This window comes from Ptychodera flava, chromosome 12, assembly GCF_041260155.1.
Source record: "Ptychodera flava strain L36383 chromosome 12, AS_Pfla_20210202, whole genome shotgun sequence".
Classification (NCBI taxonomy): Eukaryota; Metazoa; Hemichordata; class Enteropneusta; family Ptychoderidae; genus Ptychodera; species Ptychodera flava.
Genome location: NC_091939.1, coordinates 1,596,770 through 1,618,489, shown reverse-complemented (window position 1 = coordinate 1,618,489; position 21,720 = coordinate 1,596,770). Strand labels below are relative to the sequence as shown.

The 21,720-nt window shown below is 37.8% G+C and overlaps 2 protein-coding genes across 2 annotated transcripts in view; one reads left to right on the top strand and one right to left on the bottom strand.

Annotated features, from left to right (window-relative positions):
- Positions 1-5,759, top strand: part of LOC139144678 (uncharacterized) — a 41,076-nt gene extending 35,317 nt beyond the window's left edge. Inside the window, exon 9 of the mRNA XM_070715403.1 lies at positions 2,267-5,759. Coding sequence (XP_070571504.1) covers positions 2,267-3,069 — 803 coding nt within the window. The 3' untranslated portion in view covers positions 3,070-5,759. The remainder of the gene's footprint in view (positions 1-2,266) is intronic.
- A 1,836-nt stretch (positions 5,760-7,595) lies between these two features.
- LOC139144669 (acyl-CoA dehydrogenase family member 10-like) overlaps positions 7,596-21,720 on the bottom strand; it is a 121,734-nt gene continuing 107,609 nt past the window's right edge. Inside the window, 5 exon segments of the mRNA XM_070715393.1 lie at positions 7,596-8,945; positions 8,948-9,032; positions 10,068-10,211; positions 10,651-10,734; positions 11,987-12,126. Of these exon segments, the coding sequence (XP_070571494.1) occupies positions 8,815-8,945; positions 8,948-9,032; positions 10,068-10,211; positions 10,651-10,734; positions 11,987-12,126 (584 nt within the window). The 3' untranslated portion in view covers positions 7,596-8,814.

The following is a 21,720-nucleotide window of genomic DNA, read 5'->3' as shown; positions in this document are numbered from 1 at the left end:
CGAGGACAGGTTTTGGGCGAGGAACGGCGTTTGCTCTCGAAATGGGTTCACAGGGAGTCCAAGGACAGGGAAAGGTGCAGAAACCTGTCCGCCAGTCCCCCACACCCGAGGGGGGCTGGTTTTTTTTTTACCGCTTTTTAGCGGACTTGGCAGGATAGCATGGTGACGTTTTCTGGCGGAGTTGGACGTACTTGGCTGCCTGGCACTATACAGATTGCTGCCGAACTTGACCAACTCGGCAATGCTAATCTAGAAGGCTCCTCTTGCAAACGACTTGGCAGATATGCCGATGGTGCGAGACGAAAGTCACTTATTCAGTTGTGCGTGACTGAAAATGAGAACGTATTTTTGACGGGACGGCTTGACTTGTTCCTCCCATGGAACGGATATGAACGACTCGGAAATACCATTACAAACTGGTGTCCGACGTACTAAGCTGGGCTTCAGCTCTGCAAGTTCAAGCCAGGCAACGTCCTTCACTGCCTTGGCCGTGCCATTCAATGGACGTAGCTTTGGATTTTTTATTTATTCCACCGTCCGAAGTACTGGCTCTGGTTTGCAGGCAAACGTATCCTCTTGCCGATGCATTGGTAACTACGTACGCTGTTTGCGTACAGAGAATTCAAAAGGGCACATGAGGTCAATATGCTACATGTACGGGGATACCGTCTGCATTTAGCAGGGACTGCTTTTGTTATGCAAACCAGCTAGCAGTACAATATGGCTGCCAGCATGTGGACACGTCGATGGCTAGAACAATGGAAGCATATTGCGTTGCACCCGTGCATCGCAAAAGTGAACTGAAGACTTGGGGTAGTGACTGGTTATCACTGGTTAGCTGCAGCCCAAGCCATGTTGGTACAAACCCGTACCTGACTGAGGACCACTCGATTAAGTCAGTAATGAACGGTAACACTCGTAAGCCAACTCCCAACTGAGCTGGCAAAACTACGTAAAGCTGTGCTTCAATGGCTCAGCCATGTCGTTAATACAACGGCAAAAACGTAGTTTTTGTGCTACACTGCCAAGTCGTTGGAGGTACGTATTCAATTGACCCTACCCTGGGGAAACAGGACAGGTTTGACGGTGCTGCTGCACCCCTAGCACGACCCTCAGGGTCTCTGACTAACAGACGAGTGAGGTGATGTTTGTGCCTAGCGGACGTACGTAATACTGAAGGAGTTTATTTCCGAAAAATAAACATGAAACGGCAATAAAATGACGCACTCCCAGGGGCAAACAAAGCCGGTGACCTCAATTTTTTTCTGCAGGAACCCTTGAGCTCCTTCCCCTGTCTACGGGCATGTAGAAATTATCGAAGTCTAACACGTATAAGTACGGCTAAAACTACCCTGAAAATGGGCGATTTCTGCCAAAATGCCTGGCAGGATAACATGCAGGAGAGCCAATCTTTTGCAGGCACATATTATGGGGCGGTTTTCTACTGACTTGGGAGAATAACGGACAAGGGCGCTCGGCAGGAAAAGGGTTAAGGTAGAATGCGCCTCACGGACACATATTTGGACTCTCTAACTTTTACAATTCTCTTCTGATATACCACTTGTGGGGATTCATTTTAAAGCTCTCGGTGTAAGAAAACTTTTTACCTTCTTAGTTTTTCGAAAATCAAAAATTTTATTTTTTTCAATAGAGTTAACACAGGGACAGTGGCATTTTGAATTTCAGATATTAATTAGAAAATCTTGGGTAAGTTGTTTATCTGGTACCAAACTTTGCATGGTGACCCCCAATTTTATTTTTGATTTTGAAAGAGAATGGTTGAAATATGTCTAAAAAGTTGGAGCAAAAGTTTAAGTCTTTCACTTTTGAGATGCATACTACCTTAAGCCTGAGGAGAAGATGTACAAATTAAATTTTTTACCAAAAAGCTGAAAAAGTGTTGCTATAGCAACTTGGTGTTCAATTACCTACCTCATTAAGAAGTCAAAGCATGATATCTTAAGACAATGGCATTAAGAAATACAATTGATAGAGGATGAGAGAGGTTTGTGGTCTCAATATTATTTGGAGATGAATTTATACACAAAATGCTCACCATTGTGTTGCCATGGTAAAATGGTATTAAAAATTGAATTGTATTAACAAGAAGAAATATATTAATGCATTTGGCTTTTTTGATTTCATCAAAGTACAGGTTAATTTGTATTTGTATATGTTCTCATGTTCAACCCTCATTGTGCAGTGAACACATTGTGTTTGATAAATCTACCTACCTTGTTTTAACCTATGACCTTTGATCTTGCAGGGACTTGGTCAAGGAGAACTCTGAAAGGTCAAATGGGACAGATGTTCAATGACCCGACAGGCATGGCCTTCCACAATGATAAACTGTTGGTGTGTGACTATGACAACAATGTTGTACAGATACTGAATCAAGACTACACATGTGAAAAGAAGTTGGGCAGTTTCAGTGGTCAGTTTGCCAAGCCATTCAAGCCACTGTCCATAGTTGTCTCTCAGGACAACCTCTACTTCATCCTTGATAAGAATAATCTGCAAATTGTTGTTTGTGATGAAGATAATAAAATCATCAAACAAATCACTCTACCTAGTTACTCAGATCCCTATTGCATAGCTCTTGTACAGAGCTTTGTTATTGTCACAGATGACAAAGGTCACTGTGTCCTGAAGTACAGCCAGGATGGACACTATGTTTCCCAGCTTGGCGGTCATCAAGGCAATAGCCACTCAGAATTCAACCACCCCTTCTTTGTCTCTGTCAACAGTAGGGATGTCATCATGGTGTCTGACTGTGACAATCACTGCATCAAGTGTTTTGATTCTGACTTCAATTACAAGTACCAATACGGTGAGGAAGGTCACGGCGATAGTCAGCTGTACTTCCCATCCAGCATTGCCGTTGATGGCGCTGACAATGTTTATGTTTGTGAATACGGCAATGATAGGATTTCGATTTGGAGTCGAGATGGGACTTGGATTGGTCATCTTGAAGTGATCGAACCCTTGTACATGGCAGTAACCGCCGACGGTGATAGAATTGCTGTTAGAGGATATGGCAGCAATGAAATCGTAGTATTTTCTAAGTAGACAGAAACACCAAGATGATGTGTAATGTCTAAATTTCATCAAAATATTGAAATTTGTTCAAAAGTTTTGACGCGCTAATTTTAATCGTCACTCAAGCGTGACGACGATCGGACCGTACGTTTACATGACCCTTGGGAAACCGATAATCGGTTATTTCTCGAATTTGGAGCCGATATTTTGAGAACAAATAATCCATGTTGATGTCGCTTCATCTCTAGAGAATGAAGAATATACAATCGAGTTGCTTTTGATACATTTTCATAGAAAAATTTGAGGAACTTTGATATGAAGCGTCTGACAGTCAACGTTGAGTGACGTCACACAAGGTTACGTCGGTAAATCAATGCGGTGGTATTGCAAACAGAAATTTGAACGGACAGGTTTTAAATGACAGTCACGCTATCTCTTGGGTACAAAATACTTTCAAAGTGTGCAGTTTTGGAGAATTGATAAATTATAACGAACAAATTGAGTGATTTCGTCGATGAATACATACAAACTCGCTCACTGAAAACCATGGAGGTCAAATGATTAGAAAACTGAGAACTGATCCAATCACATCTTCACTCGTAGAGAAAGGCGAATCAACAATTATGTGTGTAAAATAATATTTAAAAATTTACCTGCATATCCTGTAATGTCTATTGCAATGTATAATAAAAGATTTCGCAAGGTTGGATCGAAATTATTCCTATTACGGCATAAACCGTGATCAGCATGAACGCTGAGATGCTTGAGTCCGACGCTATTGTTTCAACTTGTATTTCATAGACTAGAGACAAGAGGGCGCTAAAGGGCTGGCTTGTGAACTATAAACACTATAGCTTTTATCACGTCTGCACTTGAAATACACAATTTAGAACTTACCAATTTATTTGTTCATATTGTCAGCCTTTAATCCAACGAAATGCAACTGAAATTTTATTTTATCAATGGGTAGACAAGTTTCATTAAGTATACCTAACACGATTGGAACTAATTTGGAATAATTGGATTTTCATATTTTGCAAATTTCTCAAAAGTGTTAGGTGCCATAAGCTTATAGCTGAATGTTGCAATATCGCAAATTACTCATAAAAACAAGTGAGTAACATAAAAAGAAAAGCAGATGCGATAACATTTGTAGATTAAATCGACATTACTTCACCATCCAATTATCCCACATTAGTTCCAATCGTTATTAAATTTCAAGACACAACCTTGAGCTCCTTCAAACTGTTAGGCCTAAATTATCGGAAATTTCCTCGTTTTTTAAAACTCATATACTTATTCAGTTTCGAAATATTGATGTTGTACATTTCATTACTCTTGGAATTTCAATTTTCTTGTGTATTTCTTTTGTTTCTTTAGTCTATTTACAGTTTTATCACTTTCCTAGCGGATGGTAGACATGTCCATTGTGTATTTCATATATTTGTATGACACAAGATTGGTACAAGTGCAAAGGGACGAATTTTGATAGATTATTTCTGGTGATTTTGTTTCAGGAACCTGATCATAGGAGAGCATGTCATCAATTAATAGTGTTTTTTTTTCGTGCTTTGGTTCAGTGTTTAGTTTTCACGACGATGACGATATTAAACAGCTGTAAATAAAAACCACTTCCCTAATTTTTAAAATGTTAGCGGAATAACTGATTTTACTCTTTGCCACAGAGTTAATTAGCCATGGCACAGGATCTGTGTTTTGATTAACATCACTTAATAATGCACACGTCACTTGAAAGGGTTGTTTATCCAGCTAAAATAAGCGGTAATCTTTCTGTCGTATGGCCAGCCATGAATGTCTATTTTTTACATCCATGGGCCAGCCTAATGCATGTCTATCTTCACTCGCACGGCTAGCCCAATAAGCTTTATACCGTTCTTCCGGCATCGACATTTTGTTATTGAGTGACCTTCATTAACATTGCGTACAATAGCAACGTTTCCTAGCTATAAATTCGCAATAAGGTAGCAATAGCATGACAAAAATTTGCTATAATGGAGCCAGAATCGGCCTCCGCTCGTGCACTTTGCGAGGACACTGCCGTACGGTGCAATAAGTTGCAGAGTGCGATGCGGCTCAAATTTTCTGAAGAGCGCCCTCAAATATTTTTACGCAAATACTTTTGTTTCCACAAAAAATGCAAAGAACAGGCACTGCAGCTCGACTTTGAGCCTGAATAAAATCATTTAATTAGCTCAGTTTAGGACTTTGACGGTGAAATGGAAAGACAGGTGTTAAGGGAAAGCCATGCGTAAAGAAAAGCAGAATATGGCAAAATATAAATGACAAAAATTAATAAACTAAAAAGCGGTGAAACCATTGCTCTTGAGGGGAAAAAAACGTCACATCTATATCTATCAGAAACAAAGTTTCGAACATGGGTTCGAATCCTATTATATATGAGTCATTCTCTCAAGCCCCAAAATTTGGAGTGTAGAGACAATTAGATGTAGTTGTGTGATTTTTCTCATTAGTTTATTTTATCAGAAACAAAAGTCTATGTGAACTGACCACTCTGATTTCAATTATGTCAGTTTTAATTTAGTAGAAACTTGACTTGCATTTCAATAAGTCATATGTACAGAAAAGAAGCAGCTGATGAATAATAAGTGACTTAGGATAGAAATACTGTTACACTTTTTTGTACACTGACTGGCACATTTTTGTATAATTTTTGTAATAAAGTTGGTGAATTTGACAAATTGTTATGTCTTCTATCAGTTTGGGTATTATCTGTGATACAACATAAAGTGTGAAAACACTCTTTGTAACAGAAAACACTGTTTTACAAGATGTAGAATGGCAAAGACTTGTAAATGTTGTATTCATTAATACCTCTATGATGTCTAGGGGAGAATTGAAGAGTGCTGAAGTCTTTTTCATGATATGAGAAACCTGATAAATTTGAAAAGCAGCATGGGGTGTGAACAAATATATACCATGTCATTTTGACCAGTTATTTAATGTAGGTGTGAGTGTTTATACATATTATACAATTAATGTCAATGGAAATCCCAAGTGCAGTGATATCATGGGTAACAAATTACCTTACCAATCGGGCACAGTATGTAAGATTGGGTTCTGTGTCATCAGGAATTACATATTCAAGTACAGGGGCACTACAGGGTACTGTGCTTGCTCCCTTTCTTTTTACCTTGTACACTGCTGATTGCCGAGCAACAGAAATGACGTGTCCTTTAGTTTGCAGATGACTCTGCCATGGTCGGTTTGATTAGCAATGATGACTACTCAAGTTACTTACTTGAAATTGAATGGTTTGTCAACTATTGTGATAGAAATTACTTGGTTTGAATGTTAACAAGACAAAGGAAATGTTAATTGATTTTCGTAAGCAGCCAATTGAGCCTGACCCAGTTGTTATAAAAGGTGTAAATGTTTGCAGAGTTGTGACTTATGAGTATTTGGGTATCACTATTGATAGTATATTATGCTGGCGTTTTCATGTTGAAGCAATGTTGAAAAAGCTTAATTCCCGTATGTATTGTCTTCGAAAATTAAGGTCTTTTAATGTAAGGAAAGAGATCCTGTCTGCATTTTACAATGCCGTTATCAGCAGTGTTTTAAGTTATTGTATTGTCTGTTGGGGTTGTAACATCTCAAAGCAAGAGAAAGCTAGGCTTGACAAAATCATAAAAAAGGTGGAAACAATCATCGGAAATTCACAGCGACAAGTTGACCTTATCTACCATGATCGACTTGATAAGAAATTAACACTAACTCTGACCGATGAGACTCATCCTCTACATCACAACTTGGTCGATAAACGCATTGTTAGAAGTGGCAGACTTAGGCCACCGGTAGCCCGTACCCAGCGTTACGCAAACTCTTTTATTCCACAAGCTGTCAGTCTTTTTAACGCAAATTTTAATCGTGGAAATTAACGGCCATGTTCTTTGTGTCTCTGTTTTCGCTTTCATGGTCTTGTTTTTTGTGCTTTTTGACTTTGTATTTATTTTTGTATCGTTCGTCAAGCAGGCATTCAAATTGCCCTTTTAGGGATTTAATAAAGTTTTATCTTATCTTATCTTATCTTATCTTATTATACACATTGCATTGTTTTCACTGCATTGGTTGGTTCAGCGTCATTTCCATCTTGACAGTCACCAAGTGAGTACAGTCTTGCATTGTTCTTCAACTCTGTGCACAGTATAGACCCTCGTGTAGTCTATGGTCAAGTTCCCTCTGAAAATACCTTTTAAATTTCTTAAGTTGGTCCCAATTTTCAGTTCTTTTATTTTCCTTTTACATGCTTTTATAATCCATTTATTTCAGTCTTTAACCATTATGGAGTGGGGCTTCAATAAAATCTCACTTGATATCATGAAAATGTGTGCTTTGGGAAATTCCCAAATTGTCAAAATCACAAATAGGACCGTTGATTTCTTCAGAAACTATGAGATACAGTTTTTAAAAATATATATGCAATCATAACGCTGTTTTATTTTTGATCAGACACTCAGTTGAAGTAAACTAGAATTGTTATGAATATGTAAATAAAAGTTTTCATGCAACATGAGAATAATTCACAATAGTTGAACTTTATTGCAACAACTTCCAAGTTTTTGTGTTTTCATAAAAAATTACCGACATTCCCATAGTGAAAGGTGAAAATATCCCCTTTGCAAATTGCAAAATTTAGCTGATTTCCTCCCTTCTTCAGATAACACTTAGTAACTCCAAATCTAATGTCTTCAGAGAGTGACTTTGAATCCAGACAGTTGAAATGGTCTTTTGTTCTGGTTCCAACAGACATAAATGTACAACACCAGAATTCTCTGAAATGTACTGAATGCTTGTTTTCTGCATTACAATGATAAAAAATCTGGTCAAATCACAACAACTAGGATACCTTCAAATGTTCTCTATACATTGACAAACCAACCTTGAAAATTAATGTCCCTCAACAATTGACAAGATGTTTTTCAGTCCATTTTATTTTAACAAACCACACTACTATATCTGACTGATTTTGAATGCTATGACATGAAACCCTTTGTAAAGTTACTTTTCAATCTTACACAATCTTTTGAGAATGTGTGTTCATTACTATTGTAAGAATTAATGGTACTACATCACAAAATTGGCACAAATATCCCCGTATTTTTTTAATTTATGAGTATTTCCCCTGATTCCCATCATTTTCCACTGTTGTTAAAAACTTTCACTTGGTCTATTGCACTACTTCAACTTAACAAATAAAGTAAAAGGGTCATATGAAGTATGTTACTTTCCAGACTGTTGTTATTATTTACAATCAAGCACCAAGGCTTTTGTACAAATGTTTATCAGTGTTTCTGTTAAGGACAGTACAAGCTGGTACAGAAATAGTCAGGTTTCTCAGTAAATTCTAGTACAGTTCCGTAGGAATGTATCAAATGTTCTCTACAGTTTGGAACAAAATTTGTATCCTACATCAGGTCGTTGAATAGTATACATGAGTATGGATTATAATACCATTTGCTGACATTTATATCAACATTTTCTGACACACTGAATATAAATTCAGTGTCATCACTGATTTATATGTCTAGGAAAACTTTTTTTATACATTCTTGTGCAAAAGTTATGCAGTCTTTAATTCTATTATTGATGCTATCTGTTGAAAAGCAAAAAATAATGTGTTCATTTCCAGATGGTTCAGATTTCAAATTATACATCTACTTTCATAATTTTAGTGTTGTTTATAACAACAATGTCCTGCAGCACAGCAAATAGTTTCATGGTCTGACATGAAAATTAACGGTGTTTCTTGAGTTCCATCCTAGTGACAGCTCGACTGTGTACTTCATCTGGTCCATCAGCCAATCTGAGTATCCTAGCCCATGCATAGAAACTTGCCATTGGAAAATCATGGTTGAGACCAGCACACCATGTGCTTGTATGCATCTGTCAATCACCCGTTGAGCCATGTGTGGAGCTACAACTTTGATCATGGCTATCTCTGGGGCAGCAACCTATAGACACAGTAAATACAAATATAGATTATGTGGCACTACAAATTTGATCATGGCTATCTCTTGCGAAGTATTCATTGATATCAAATAGATATACTGACAAGGAATTAATACAATTACAAATATAGAATGGTTGTTTCAACAGCTTATATATTAAATGTACACATAGTAGGGTAAAATAAGTTTTCCAAAATGACGTAATTGATAAATTTGATGTGATAATCTCATGACTTTATTTTGAAAACAATATTGCCTAAGTATGGGTGAGCGTGTGACTTAATGAATTTACAACACACCACATGCTTATTCCATGTTTCAATTCACGAGAATACATCACATGAGGGTGAAAATATATATGTCTAGTCACCCCTGAATCGACAAATGTGACATAAGAGGGTATTTTTGAAATACTATTTCCCTAGGGAAATAGGTTTTGGCCAAATTATTTTAAAGTGTCAGGTCAAGTGACCAAACGCGTAGTGTCGTCTGCCGCTTTGAAACAATATCGGGTTACAGGAATGTGATGAGCACTACAGATAAGCAATGAGCCTCCCTCTAAAACAGCCAGATTTTCTATTCTGACAGTGTAGGAACTTGAACAGCTCATCAACGACAAAGATTCAAGTGTAACAAGAGATGTTGCTAGGTATGCTTAGGATGTTTTTGTGAGGAAATTGGTACTACTGTTTCCGCAGTGGAAATATTGCCAAGTAAACTTGTCACAATGGATTGTTGCAATGCACAATACAAAACACACTACAAACTATAACATACAGCTACATGTGCATGAGGTGTGTTATAAACACCTATAATCTGGTCTTTATTAGGGTTATAGTACCCGTTTATTACCGTCGTGGCCATGTGTTACCAGAAACATTGCTGTAGCCCTTGGCATACAGCCTTGTGGAATAGCGATGTGTTTGTGTTGACCACATAGATGTTACTATGGGACACCAGAAGGGACAGAATGAAATTTCAACAAACTAAAATTGATTAACTACATCTGAAGATGACAATAGAGTTGATTCTGATTACCTTATTGCCAACTGTATCCATGAGATGAGCCGCTTTCAGAGTTAGTAACCTTGCTTGTTCAATTTCAATCCTAGATTTTGCAATATCTGCTTGTATGGTTCCTTGCTCAACAAGTGGTTTACCAAATGCCACTCTTTCATTTACCTGTCAATTGGCAGATACACTACATTTGAGTTTACATTTTGGGTAAAACATTTTCAGTTTTGTGCACTTTTTCAACCTTATCAAAACAATGGCCAAGTTCAAGATAACTGCCATAACTTGCAGGTCTCCTCTCAGGGAAAATGTGTCCTCTGGGGGTAATCAATTTCTCAATGCATACACTGCAGACTGGTTATTGACATAAAATTACTTCAATCAGAATTTGGCAAAAGTCTGTAGCTCAATTTTCACACTGAAATCATCTCACTATTGATTCTGTAGTTAGCAATCTAATGGTCACTATGTTTTATGAAACTGAAAGTAAAGCAAATGCTTAAAGTATAATCTTCATATTACAAGAAGTAAGTTGGAATACATTCTGGTAAGTGTAGAAAAATGTAAATGTATTCACAACTATTTTATTCATTATTTTGTGACTTACTCTCTTTATCATTAATTCAAGGGATCTCTCTGCTTGTCCCATAAGTCTCATGCAGTGATGTATGCGTCCTGGACCAAGACGACCCTGAAAAACAGAAGGTACAATAATTGAATAAAAATATAGCACATTGTACACAGGGGATACAGCAATTCAAAACAGGATGCCAAGGCATTGATAAAACTCTTTCAAATGTACAATTCTTATAATCATAGCCCTACAGGTCCAAATTGTATCTGTTCCATTCATCATCATAACTACTACACTTTTCAAGGGTAGGAAATGAATAAATTTCAGGAGGGATTTGTTTAATTAGAGTGACCCTTTTATTTTTTTTGTTTCTCATCTCCAGAGGAATACTCGGGCAGGGCGGGCGGTCGAAATAAAAAAAATCAAGTACCAAAAAAAAATCTGTATTTGTTTCAGTTCAATGTTCTGTCCATTCAGTCTCTACAATTTTTAAGTACAGAAAAATGTGTACTTGTTTCAGTTCAATGTTCTGTTCATTCAGTCACTTCAATTTCTTGTCTTTCACTTCAGTGTTCTGTGCTCTCTGTCCTTTCAGTCTGAGTCGCTGCAATCTCACAATTTGATGGTGGTGGTGCTGTTGCTAGGATGATTGCCTCAGAGGCGGCGCAAATAAAAAAGTTTTTTTTATTTCATGTCGGAGCTGAAATTTACGGTCGGTCGGGAGATGAGAAACACAAAATAAAAAATGTCGCCCTTATCTCCTTAAGGCAGCAAAGTATGTCTTAGACTTCCTTCATTGGCAATTTGAAACATACCATGGGTACACTCAAAATCTACCACAGCAGTTCAAACCCACCTGTGTAATCTAAGACTCTACCTTTGTGTTTTCAAAACCTACCTGGGTGATCTCAAAACTCTCCTGTGCAATTCCCAAACCAACCTAGGTAATCTAAAAACCCACCTAGACAATTTCAAAACCCACCTAGGTCATCTTATAACCCATCTGTGCAATTCCAAAACACATCTGATGATCTAAAATCTGGCCTTGGAAATATTAAAAGTTATCTAGGTGATTGTAATTTAAAACTTATAGATGATATAAAATCCCATACAAGAAATTTCAAAATCCATCTGGGCTATTGCAATTTCAAAATCCACCTGGGCAATTGCAATTTCGAAATCTACATTGGCAATTTCAATTTCATAATCCACATAGGCAATTTCGATTTCAAAATCCACCTTTAGCAATTTCAATTTCAAAATCCCAACTGGTAACTCTCAATTTCAAACTCACATGAGCAATGTCCATTTCAAAATCTATCTTTGTAATTTCAATTTCAAAATCCACCTGGGCAATTTCAAAACCCACCTGAGCAATTTCAAAACCTCTGCCTTCACCAAGTAGGAGGTTTGATGCTGGAACCCTGACATTTTCAAAGACTACCTCACCATGGCCTGCTGGTGAATCCTCATAACCAAAGACAGACAGAGGACGAATTATCCTCACTCCTGGAAAAACAAAGATTCATCATTTTTGAGAACAGAGAATGCAGTGATGTATGAATCTTAGATTTCATCAAAATCATGACTGCTATAGATTTCAACTTGAAAGAGTGTTATTCTTTCAATGAGGCAACCTTCAAAAGATTTGTGTCATAGAATACTATGATGATCTTTCATTATGAAATGAAAATTGTTCAATGGCTAAAACCATTAAAAGATAGAAATTTTAGACAAGAAACCAGCTGGTGACGTTTCTGATTGAGGGTTTCCATAGAAATAAACAAACCAAATATAATTTATAATGTCAAAGTGGTTTCAGAGAGACATCTCAAAGACTTGATAAACAATGACAGATAACTTTTTGTAATGCTTCGAAGTGTGAAATTGATAACAAACTAAAATTTATGTGTTTATTTTGAGGCTATTTTTGACATACAAAACTTAAGGAAAGAAACTTTCTAATGATTCAAGACATTGTACAAGAAGGACACTGCTAATACTTTGATTAACTTAAAGTAAAATTAAAGCTGCAAGCAGCGTTGGCGGGGCCCAAGCGGTTGCCATGGTTGAAAGTACTTGCATTGATGATACAATGTGCAAATTTTGAGCTTCCATGTGTCTCTAGTGTAGAGAAATCTTTAGACTAGTTGTTAACACATGTGAAAATACATTTATAAGCTCACGCATCTCAATTCCCATGTGAAATGATTGTGAAAAGTATGCTTGACAGAGAGAGTGAACAAGCATTTTAAGTACAATTGATGTAGACCATCATAGCTCATTCTGGAAATTTACCATTTGTCCTATGTGTTGACAAATCCTTTGACTAGTTGTTATAAGTGAAAATTTCCTGTCAAAGATCATTTTTCTCATTTCCCATTTACATGATTTTGAAAAGTGTGTCATAGACAAACGGGAAATAGCATTACAATAAATTTCCACTGATTGTGTGGTCACTTGTCAGCCATACAGACTGATGTGATGACAAGAAAAATAAAAGCTTGTCTGTCATCCTCGTGCCCGTCAATTCAGATCCGCCGCGTCAACCTTTTTTCTGCTCATGGGGAAATAATTTTTAAAAAAATAAACACAAAAAAACTCGGCAATAGTATATGTATAAAACAGAAGCTTAAGAAAATAATTGACACTTATATTCCATTCAGAACTGTACTCATATGTAACTCTTATATTGCGCTGTTAAAACTGTGCAAATGCTGCGCTTAAGTCAATCAAAGAACTGTTGTTATACACAAATATTAAGCAACACTGCTGTGCAGTCTGCGTGCATTCCTATGATGTTGTCATGTTTAACTCCGTGTTGTTGATTGAAGAATAAAAAAAATTACAGTACCAATTCCTGCCTCACACATCATTTTATGTCTAGGCGAACCAGCATTTTAAGCCAAATTGATGTATACCATCCTAGCTCATTCTGTAAATTTACCATGTGTCCTATGTGTTGATATATCCTTGAACTAGTTGTCATACATAAAAATTTCGTGTCAAAGATCATTTTCCCCATTTCCCATTTACATGACTTTAAAAAGTGTGTGTCATAGACAAATGGGAAATAGTATTACAATAAAAGTCCATTAATTGTGTGGTCACTTGTCAGCCATACAGACTGATGTGATGACAAGAAAAATAAAGTTTTTTTTTCTTCCTCTGCGTCCTATTTTCTGCTAATGAGGAAATACATGAAAAAAAACTGCAAAAAATACATCACGATAGTGCATTTATAAAACAGAACCGTACAAATAATTGACACTAACATTCGGATTAGAACTGTATACATATTTCACTCTTATATTACTCTGTGAAAACTGTGCAAATGCTGCACTTAAACCGCTGAACTGTTGCTGTACAAAAATAATAAAGCAACACTGCTGTACATTTGTCTCTGCGTGCATCATGATGTTGTCATTTTTTCCCGCGTTGTTGATTGAAGAATGAAAAAAGAAACCCTCGTCACCACATCATTTTTGAAATATGTCTAGAATTAAAGAAAGACACGTTTTATTTTTCTTGGCGTTGTACTAGTTGTTTTAATGACCTGTACACTATGAATTTCAAAATGTTAGGTAGAACAAAAAGGTGTTCTTCAAAACCTGAAAATTCCAAATATTAAAATGCAAAAGTTATTGGCAATAACAAAGTATGGAGTTGTTACTCAGGAAACAAATGCTAAACATCGTGGTAACAGTTGAAACTACAGTCTCTTTTATAAGATTACAAGTTTTGCAGTAAGAAGAGTGGGTAGCTGAACAAATCATAACAGCCTTGAGTACGAACCCCCCTTTTTAAGTGTCCAATAATACTAGTCCTGAGGCAAAAGTTAGGCGTATGCGATGCAGCTATATTTAATAGTTACAAACCTGTAATCGCTATCAATGCTGTACTGCACATATCGCTATAGACAACGGCACGAAACCTGCTTCTGCATACCAGTTTTTCAAACGAATTAGATATCCATTCTCATAGCAGTTCAAAAGTAAAATACTCTTAGACTTGAGAAATGTGTGCATTATAGACTTTCGATAAATTTGCTTTACGCTTGAATTTAGCATGGAGCTTTGGTAGCTCTATGAATTTATCAAGCGATGCTCGGACACTGGCAGCGCACAGCGCATCGATGACACTTGGGTCAGGGGTCATCATCAAAACGTCAGTGCCTATTCACGGCCAGCTTGATATGACCACAGTCGTTTGGAGAGCTATTCAGCGCTGGGACTATTCGCCCCATAGACGAGAGTACAGAAGCGAGAAATACCCCAAGTCTGGAAACAGAATGGCTATAAAAACCACGCCATGTCACATTCCGTGTCCGATTTCACTGTGAAAATTAGCAAGTTCATCTATCATGCAACCGTCGATCGTTCCCTATCATTCTAAAAATTCATACCTGATACTTTATCTGATTCAAAAACGCTCGTTTCGTGTGATTTTCGGCCGAATTCGACGGACACCTCGCCAAAACCTGGGGGTGAGCAACATTCCGGTCACCTCACAGTGGACGTTGGGCACTACCTCACAGTGGACGTTGGGCACCTCCACTTTACTGACGTTAGCGCCGCGTACCTATGAGGGGTGACTTGAAGGTTGTTCATGCATTATGTTTTGGCGACGTGTCTTCTGAATTCGGCCGAAAATCACACGAAAATTCATACCTGATACTTCATCTGCTTACAAAATGCTCATTTCCTGTGATTTTCGGCCGAGTTCGAGAGACACCTGGCCAAAACATAAGCGTGAGCAACATTCCAGTCATCCCTCATGGGTAGGCGGCGCCAACGTCAGTAAAGTGGAGGTACCCAAGAGGTGACCGGAATGTTGCTCACCCCAGGTTTTGGCGAGGTGTCCGTCGAATTCGGCCGAAAATCACACGAAACGAGCGTTTTTGAATCAGATAAAGTATCAGGTATGAATTTTTAGAATGGTAGGAACGATCGCGGTTGCATGATAGATGAACTTGCTAATTTTCACAGTGAAATCGGACACGGAATGTGACATGGCGTGGTTTTTATAGCCATTCTGTTTCCAGACTTGGGGTATTTCTCGCTTCTGTACTCTCGTCTATGGGGCGAATAGTCCCAGCGCTGAATAGCTCTCCAAACGACTATGATATGAATCATGCCACGGATCGCGAAAATCACGGATCATATATCCAAATGTTCATGTCTAATACGTAAAGAGAACCCTAAAATATAAAAACACATAATGATTTGATATGGAGAAACATCATTTTGTTTCACTGACGGTCAAGTTAAATGCTCAAATATCGCGACAAGACTTGCACATTTGCACAATATGAATGCGGAAGTACGTCGACTGTACTCTGCGGACGAGCGAGCGCCTTCTCTGAAAATCTGTTTACAATATCACGTCACAATACACTGAAAATTCTTGCCAATTCACACAAGTTCCTAACGTCAGTACAGATATTTTCTTGTTGGCAGCATACACCACCAACATTTTCGCCGTTCAGGAGTGCCTTACTCGCTCTACGTTGAAAAAAGCCGTATGCTTTTAAACATGCCGTTCCTAACTTTGCAAATTCCAGTCGACTTTCCTACTCTGATCCCCGGCTCTGATCATAATCTTTCTTCCATTTCATAGCTTTACTTGCGCTTACAACCTGTGTTAGGGGTGGTTTCTCCCCAATATTTGTGGAGCTGCCTAAAGTCAAAAACGAAAGTTTGCCGTTTTTGCTTAGTTTCACCGTCACTACAATCCTTCAGTGTTGATGATGACACTCACAGGCGTGCTGTTTGCATGGCAGGGCTGTGTGTTACCGGCGTTATACGGCCTCCCACCACATCGTATAACGCCGGTAACACACAGCCCTGTCATGCAGAGCTAGGTATAAAGTGTAGTTTATGCTATGTTCTGACGTTCTACGGAAGAGAACGTCGGAACGTAGCATAAACTACACTTATACAAACTACCAAGTAAACAGCACGCCTGTGACGACGTTGTACTGCACAGTGCACGGAGCAATCTGTAGGTACATTGTGCGAAGTTGTCCAACCCAAAACTTAGTAACATCTTAGTCAAATAGTCATGGTAAACATGGGTACTTTTGGTTTGTTAGCTATTTCGTAACAATTTTATTCATTACTGTATGTGTTACAAATACGATCTTCTGACGCATAAGGTCAGGGATGCACAGAGATAAAGTATTACTTCTCAAGTTGAATGCAGGACAGCGCGTGGACAGACAAAGTGATGACGTAATTTTTGCCGAAATCTTCTCGGCAAACGCTACTTTTTTCTCGCATTTGCGATTTTGCGAGCAGGCAGCGGAAACACTGCCTGCGTCATTGCGAACAAAGGAAGGCCACAACGCACCTTATTTTCAGCAGGCGATTTATGTTTGTTTTTCAGATTTCGTCCATTGAAAATCCTACCAGCACGCGAACGGCAAACAAAGAATTTATTGTATGGCACCTAATGTAGAGTGTTTGGATAACATACACAAGAACGTTCTAAATTACTCATGGAGTTGATCGTTGAAACTGAATAGTGACAGTAGTGGTACTTGGAGCAAAAGTTTCTAGCATTGTTGTTTCTGAACGTTGGTGTCACTCAAGTCCACATGCTTAAATATTCAAACCTTGGAATTGAGGAAGTGCATGTTTACTGAGTGTTCTCACTGTAATAAGCTGCGCAAACAAACATTCTAAACAGCTACACTAACAACTGATATGGTCGCACCTAATTAGACCTAGAACAATGGCAAGAGCGTCCAGCTCTGATTAACCATTTTACCTGCAGGCTGTGAGTGACGATTTTTCAAATCGCAGGCATGAGTCGATAGCCTGTTATTTCAGCAACAGTGACGCAATACATTTTTCTACAAGTATTTTACTTCTCACTTTCCGATTTCAAAATGTTTATGACAAACAGCCTATAATGTTTATCATACCCTTACTTCATAATATTGACATTTTAGTTTCAATTAGATCTCAACGTCACCACGAACTTCATTACATAAGGTGTTGTTTTAATCGATGTGTATCAGCAATTTTGATGTGGTCTTGTTTACATTTTTAATCAGCTACATGCTCTCAGTTACACAACACACCAGGGCCACTCCATGCATGTCAGATAGAGAAACATAAAAAAATCACCACACCTTGCAATGTCATATATCTTACTTTTTATTCGTGATGAACAAGTGAGCGTGCATTCAGACACCTACATACAAATTACCCGAATAGCTTCATTTATGATCCTTGAAACTCACAAAACAGCTGTGTGTAGACCCCAGTAATTGTGGCAGGACCTTGTCCCGCTCTATTTCAGTCAATCACAGCAGTCGGCCACCCCTAAAGTTAGTGGCACACTCTTCTAAGTACTTCCGTGGCAGTATACTTGACAACGTCATCATGGCGTACAAAACCTGGGCGCTGAAGTTAGTATACACAAGGGGCCGAGATTAGGGTTCGTGCGACTGCTAGTTGAATTTGACAGCGGGCATTGCAGTCTGTTGTTCCGTCTTTGACTCTCAAGTGTACAATATAACCATAACATGATAACATACATCACTGATCGATCTTCTGACTGACGAGGTTTTAAACTGCTGCCTTATGAACATTGGGCGACTTAACCGATCCAAATACCTTTCGCAAAGTTGAAAGTGCTCGCACTAAGAAAGATATGAAGTAACATTTCAGTTAAAACTGTGTGTTGGTTTTTGAGAAGAAAATTTTAAGGATTAAATTGCAATTTTCGCTATATCCACTACAGCGAACAAACCTCCTGACTGACCCAAACGCCTTTCGGAAATTAGAAAGAACTACCACTAGGGATTATGAGTGTAAAATTTTAGTTCAATCTGTGTATTGGTTCTGGAGGAAAATATTTTAAAAGATTAAATTACGAGTTTTGCAAAATCAAATATGGCGGCAAAACCATGTGACCTATCCGAATGCCTTTCACAAACCTGAAAGAGATATTACAATAGATGATACATGTAAAATTTCAGTCTACTCGGTGTGTTGGTTCTAGAGAAGAAGATTTTTAAAGATGAAATTACGATTTTCGCAAAATCCAATATGGCGGCCAAACCACATGACCGATCAAAACTCCTTTCAAAAACTTGAAAGAGATCACTGTAAGCATGACATGAGTAAAATTCCAGCTTAATCAGTGTTTTGGTTCTGGAGAAGAAGATTTTTAAAGATTAAATTACGATTTTTTTGCACAATCCAATATGGCGGCCAAACCACGTGACCAATCGAAACGCTTTTCGCAAACTTGAAAGAGATCACACTGTAGATGACATTTATTAAATTTTAGTTCAATTGTGAATTTGTTCTGGAGAAGAAGATTTTTAAAGATTAAATTGTGATTTCAAAAATCCAATATGGCGGCCAAACCACGTGACCGATCGAAATGTCTTTTGCAAACTTAAAAAGATCACTGTAAGGATGACATGAGTAAAATTTGAGCTTAATCGATGTTTCAGTTCTGGAGAAGAAGATTTTTAAAGATTAAATGACTATTTTAGAAAATCCAATATGGTGGCCAAGGTCAGGTGACCGCATGCGATTTTATTTGCAAATTCTAGAGACCTTAGGTCATGCTTACTATACAAAAAATTTCAAATCGACTAGACCCCTAGGTCTTCTGGAGAAGCCATTTTTAGGTTTTTGGAAAATCCAATATGGCCACCAGGTCACGTGACCAATCAAAATTTCAAGGGTCAGGTGCACGAGTACTAATTGATACCTACTAGCCCTGCAAATTTGAGAAGTTTTCGTTCAGCCGTTTTAGAGATCTAGGTCGACAAAGAATCGGCAGAAGAAGAAGAAAAAGAGGATTAAAGCTGCAAGCAGCGTTGGCGGGGCCCAAGCGGATAATATGGTTGAAAGATCTTGCACTAATGATATTATGTGCAAAATTCGATCTTGGAAAAGTATGATTTTGAACATCATCTCATAGTTACTGTACATGTCAGTGGGAATTTTATGTTTTAAGTTAAATCCAATATGGCGGCCAAATATGAAGGGTGTAGCACTTGTGGTTACTGAGTTATGGAAATATACTCATATTTAAGGGCAAAGGTCATCGAGGTCACGTGACATTTTGTCAAAAAAATTGTAATGCTAAGTTATCCCTATATACCAAAAATTAGACCTCTAGCTCCATTGGCTGGCTCAGAATTAGATATGCGCATAATTAATTAGGTACAGGATGTGGTGTCATAAGGTCTCCCATCATACCAAATATGAAGGATGTAGCACTTGTGGTTACTGAGTTATTGACATATACGTATATTCAAGGTCAAAGGTCATCGAGGTCACGTGACATTTTGTCAAAAAAATTGTATTGCTAAGTTATCCCTATATACCAAAAATCAGACCTTTAGCTCTATTGGCTGGCTGAGAATTAGATATGCGCATAATTAATGAGGTACAGGATGTGGTGTCATAAGGTCTCCCATCATACCAAATATGAAGGGTGTAGCACTTGTGGTTACTGAGTTATGGACATATACGTATATTCAAGGTCAAAGGTCATCGAGGTCACGTGATATTTTGTCAAAAAATTGTATTGCTAAGTTATCCCTTTATACCAAAAATCAGACCTCTAGCTCTATTGGCTTCCCCAGAATTAGATATGTGCATATTTAATGAGGTATCGGATATGGCACCATAAGGTCTCCCATCCTACCAAATATGCAGGATGTAGCACTTGTGGTTTCTAAGTTATGGACGTATATGTATATTTGAGGTCAAAGGTCATCGAAGTCATGTGACATTTTGTTAAAAAAATTGTTTTTCGTAGTTATCCCTATACCAAAAATCTGACCTCTTGCTCTATTAGATTGCCCAGAATTAGATATGACTCTTACATAGGCCAGAATAAGCCATTTGTATGGCTTAGCTGCAGAGGTATAGGGGAGGTCAAAGGTCATTGAAAAATCAGAAAATAATACTTTAAAAATCTTCTTCTCAAAACCTGCCTGGTTAATTTCCTTGAAATTTCTTATATAGCATCTAGTAGTATGGCCTATAAAGTTTGCGAAAAGATTTTGGTGTTAGTTCTGGAGAAGAAGTTTTTGAATGATTAAATTGCGATTTTTAGAAAATCGAATGTAGCGGCCAAATCATGTGACCGATCCAAACGTCTCTCGCAAACTTAAAAGAGATCACTCTAAGGATGACATGAGTAAAATTTCATTTAAATCGGTGTGTTTGTTCTGGAGAAGAAGATTTTTAATGATTAAATTGCGATTTTCGTAAAATCTAAGATGGCGGCCAAATCATGTGACCGATCCAAACGTCTTTCGCAAACTTGAAAGACATCACTCTAAGGACGACATGAGCAAAATTTCAGTTAAATCAGTGTTTTGGTTCTGGAGAAGAAGATTTTTAATGATTAAATTGCGATTTTCGTAAAATCCAAGATGGCGGCCAAATCACGTGACCGATCCAAACGTCTTTCACAAACTTGAAAGAGATCACTCTTAGGATGACATGAGTAAAATTTCAGTTAAATCGGTGTGTTTGTTCTGGAGTAGAAGATTTTTAATGATTAAATTGCGATTTTCGTAAAATCCAAGATGGCGACCAAATCACGTGACCGATCCAAACGTCTCTCGCAAACTTGAAAGAGATCACTCTAAGGATGACATGAGTAAAATTTCAGTTAAATCGGTGTGTTTGTTCTGGAGTAGAAGATTTTTAATGATTAAATTGCGATTTTTGTAAAATCCAAGATGGCGGCCAAATCACGTGACCGATCCAAACGTCTCTCGCAAACTTGAAAGAGATCACTCTAAGGATGACATGAGTAAAATTTCAGTTAAATCGGTGTGTTGGTTCTGGAGAAGAAGATTTTTAATGATTAAATTGCGATTTTCGTAAAATCCAAGATGGCGGCCAAACCACGTGACCGATCAAAACGCCTTTCGCAAACTTGAAAGAGATCACACTTAAGATGTTACATGTGAAATTTCAGTCGAATCGGTGTTTTGGTTCTGGAGAAGAAGATTTTTGAAGATTAAATGGGTATTTTTCAAAAATCCAATATGGCGGCCAAGGTCACGTGACCGCATGCGATTTTATTGGCAAATTCTTAAGACCTTAGATC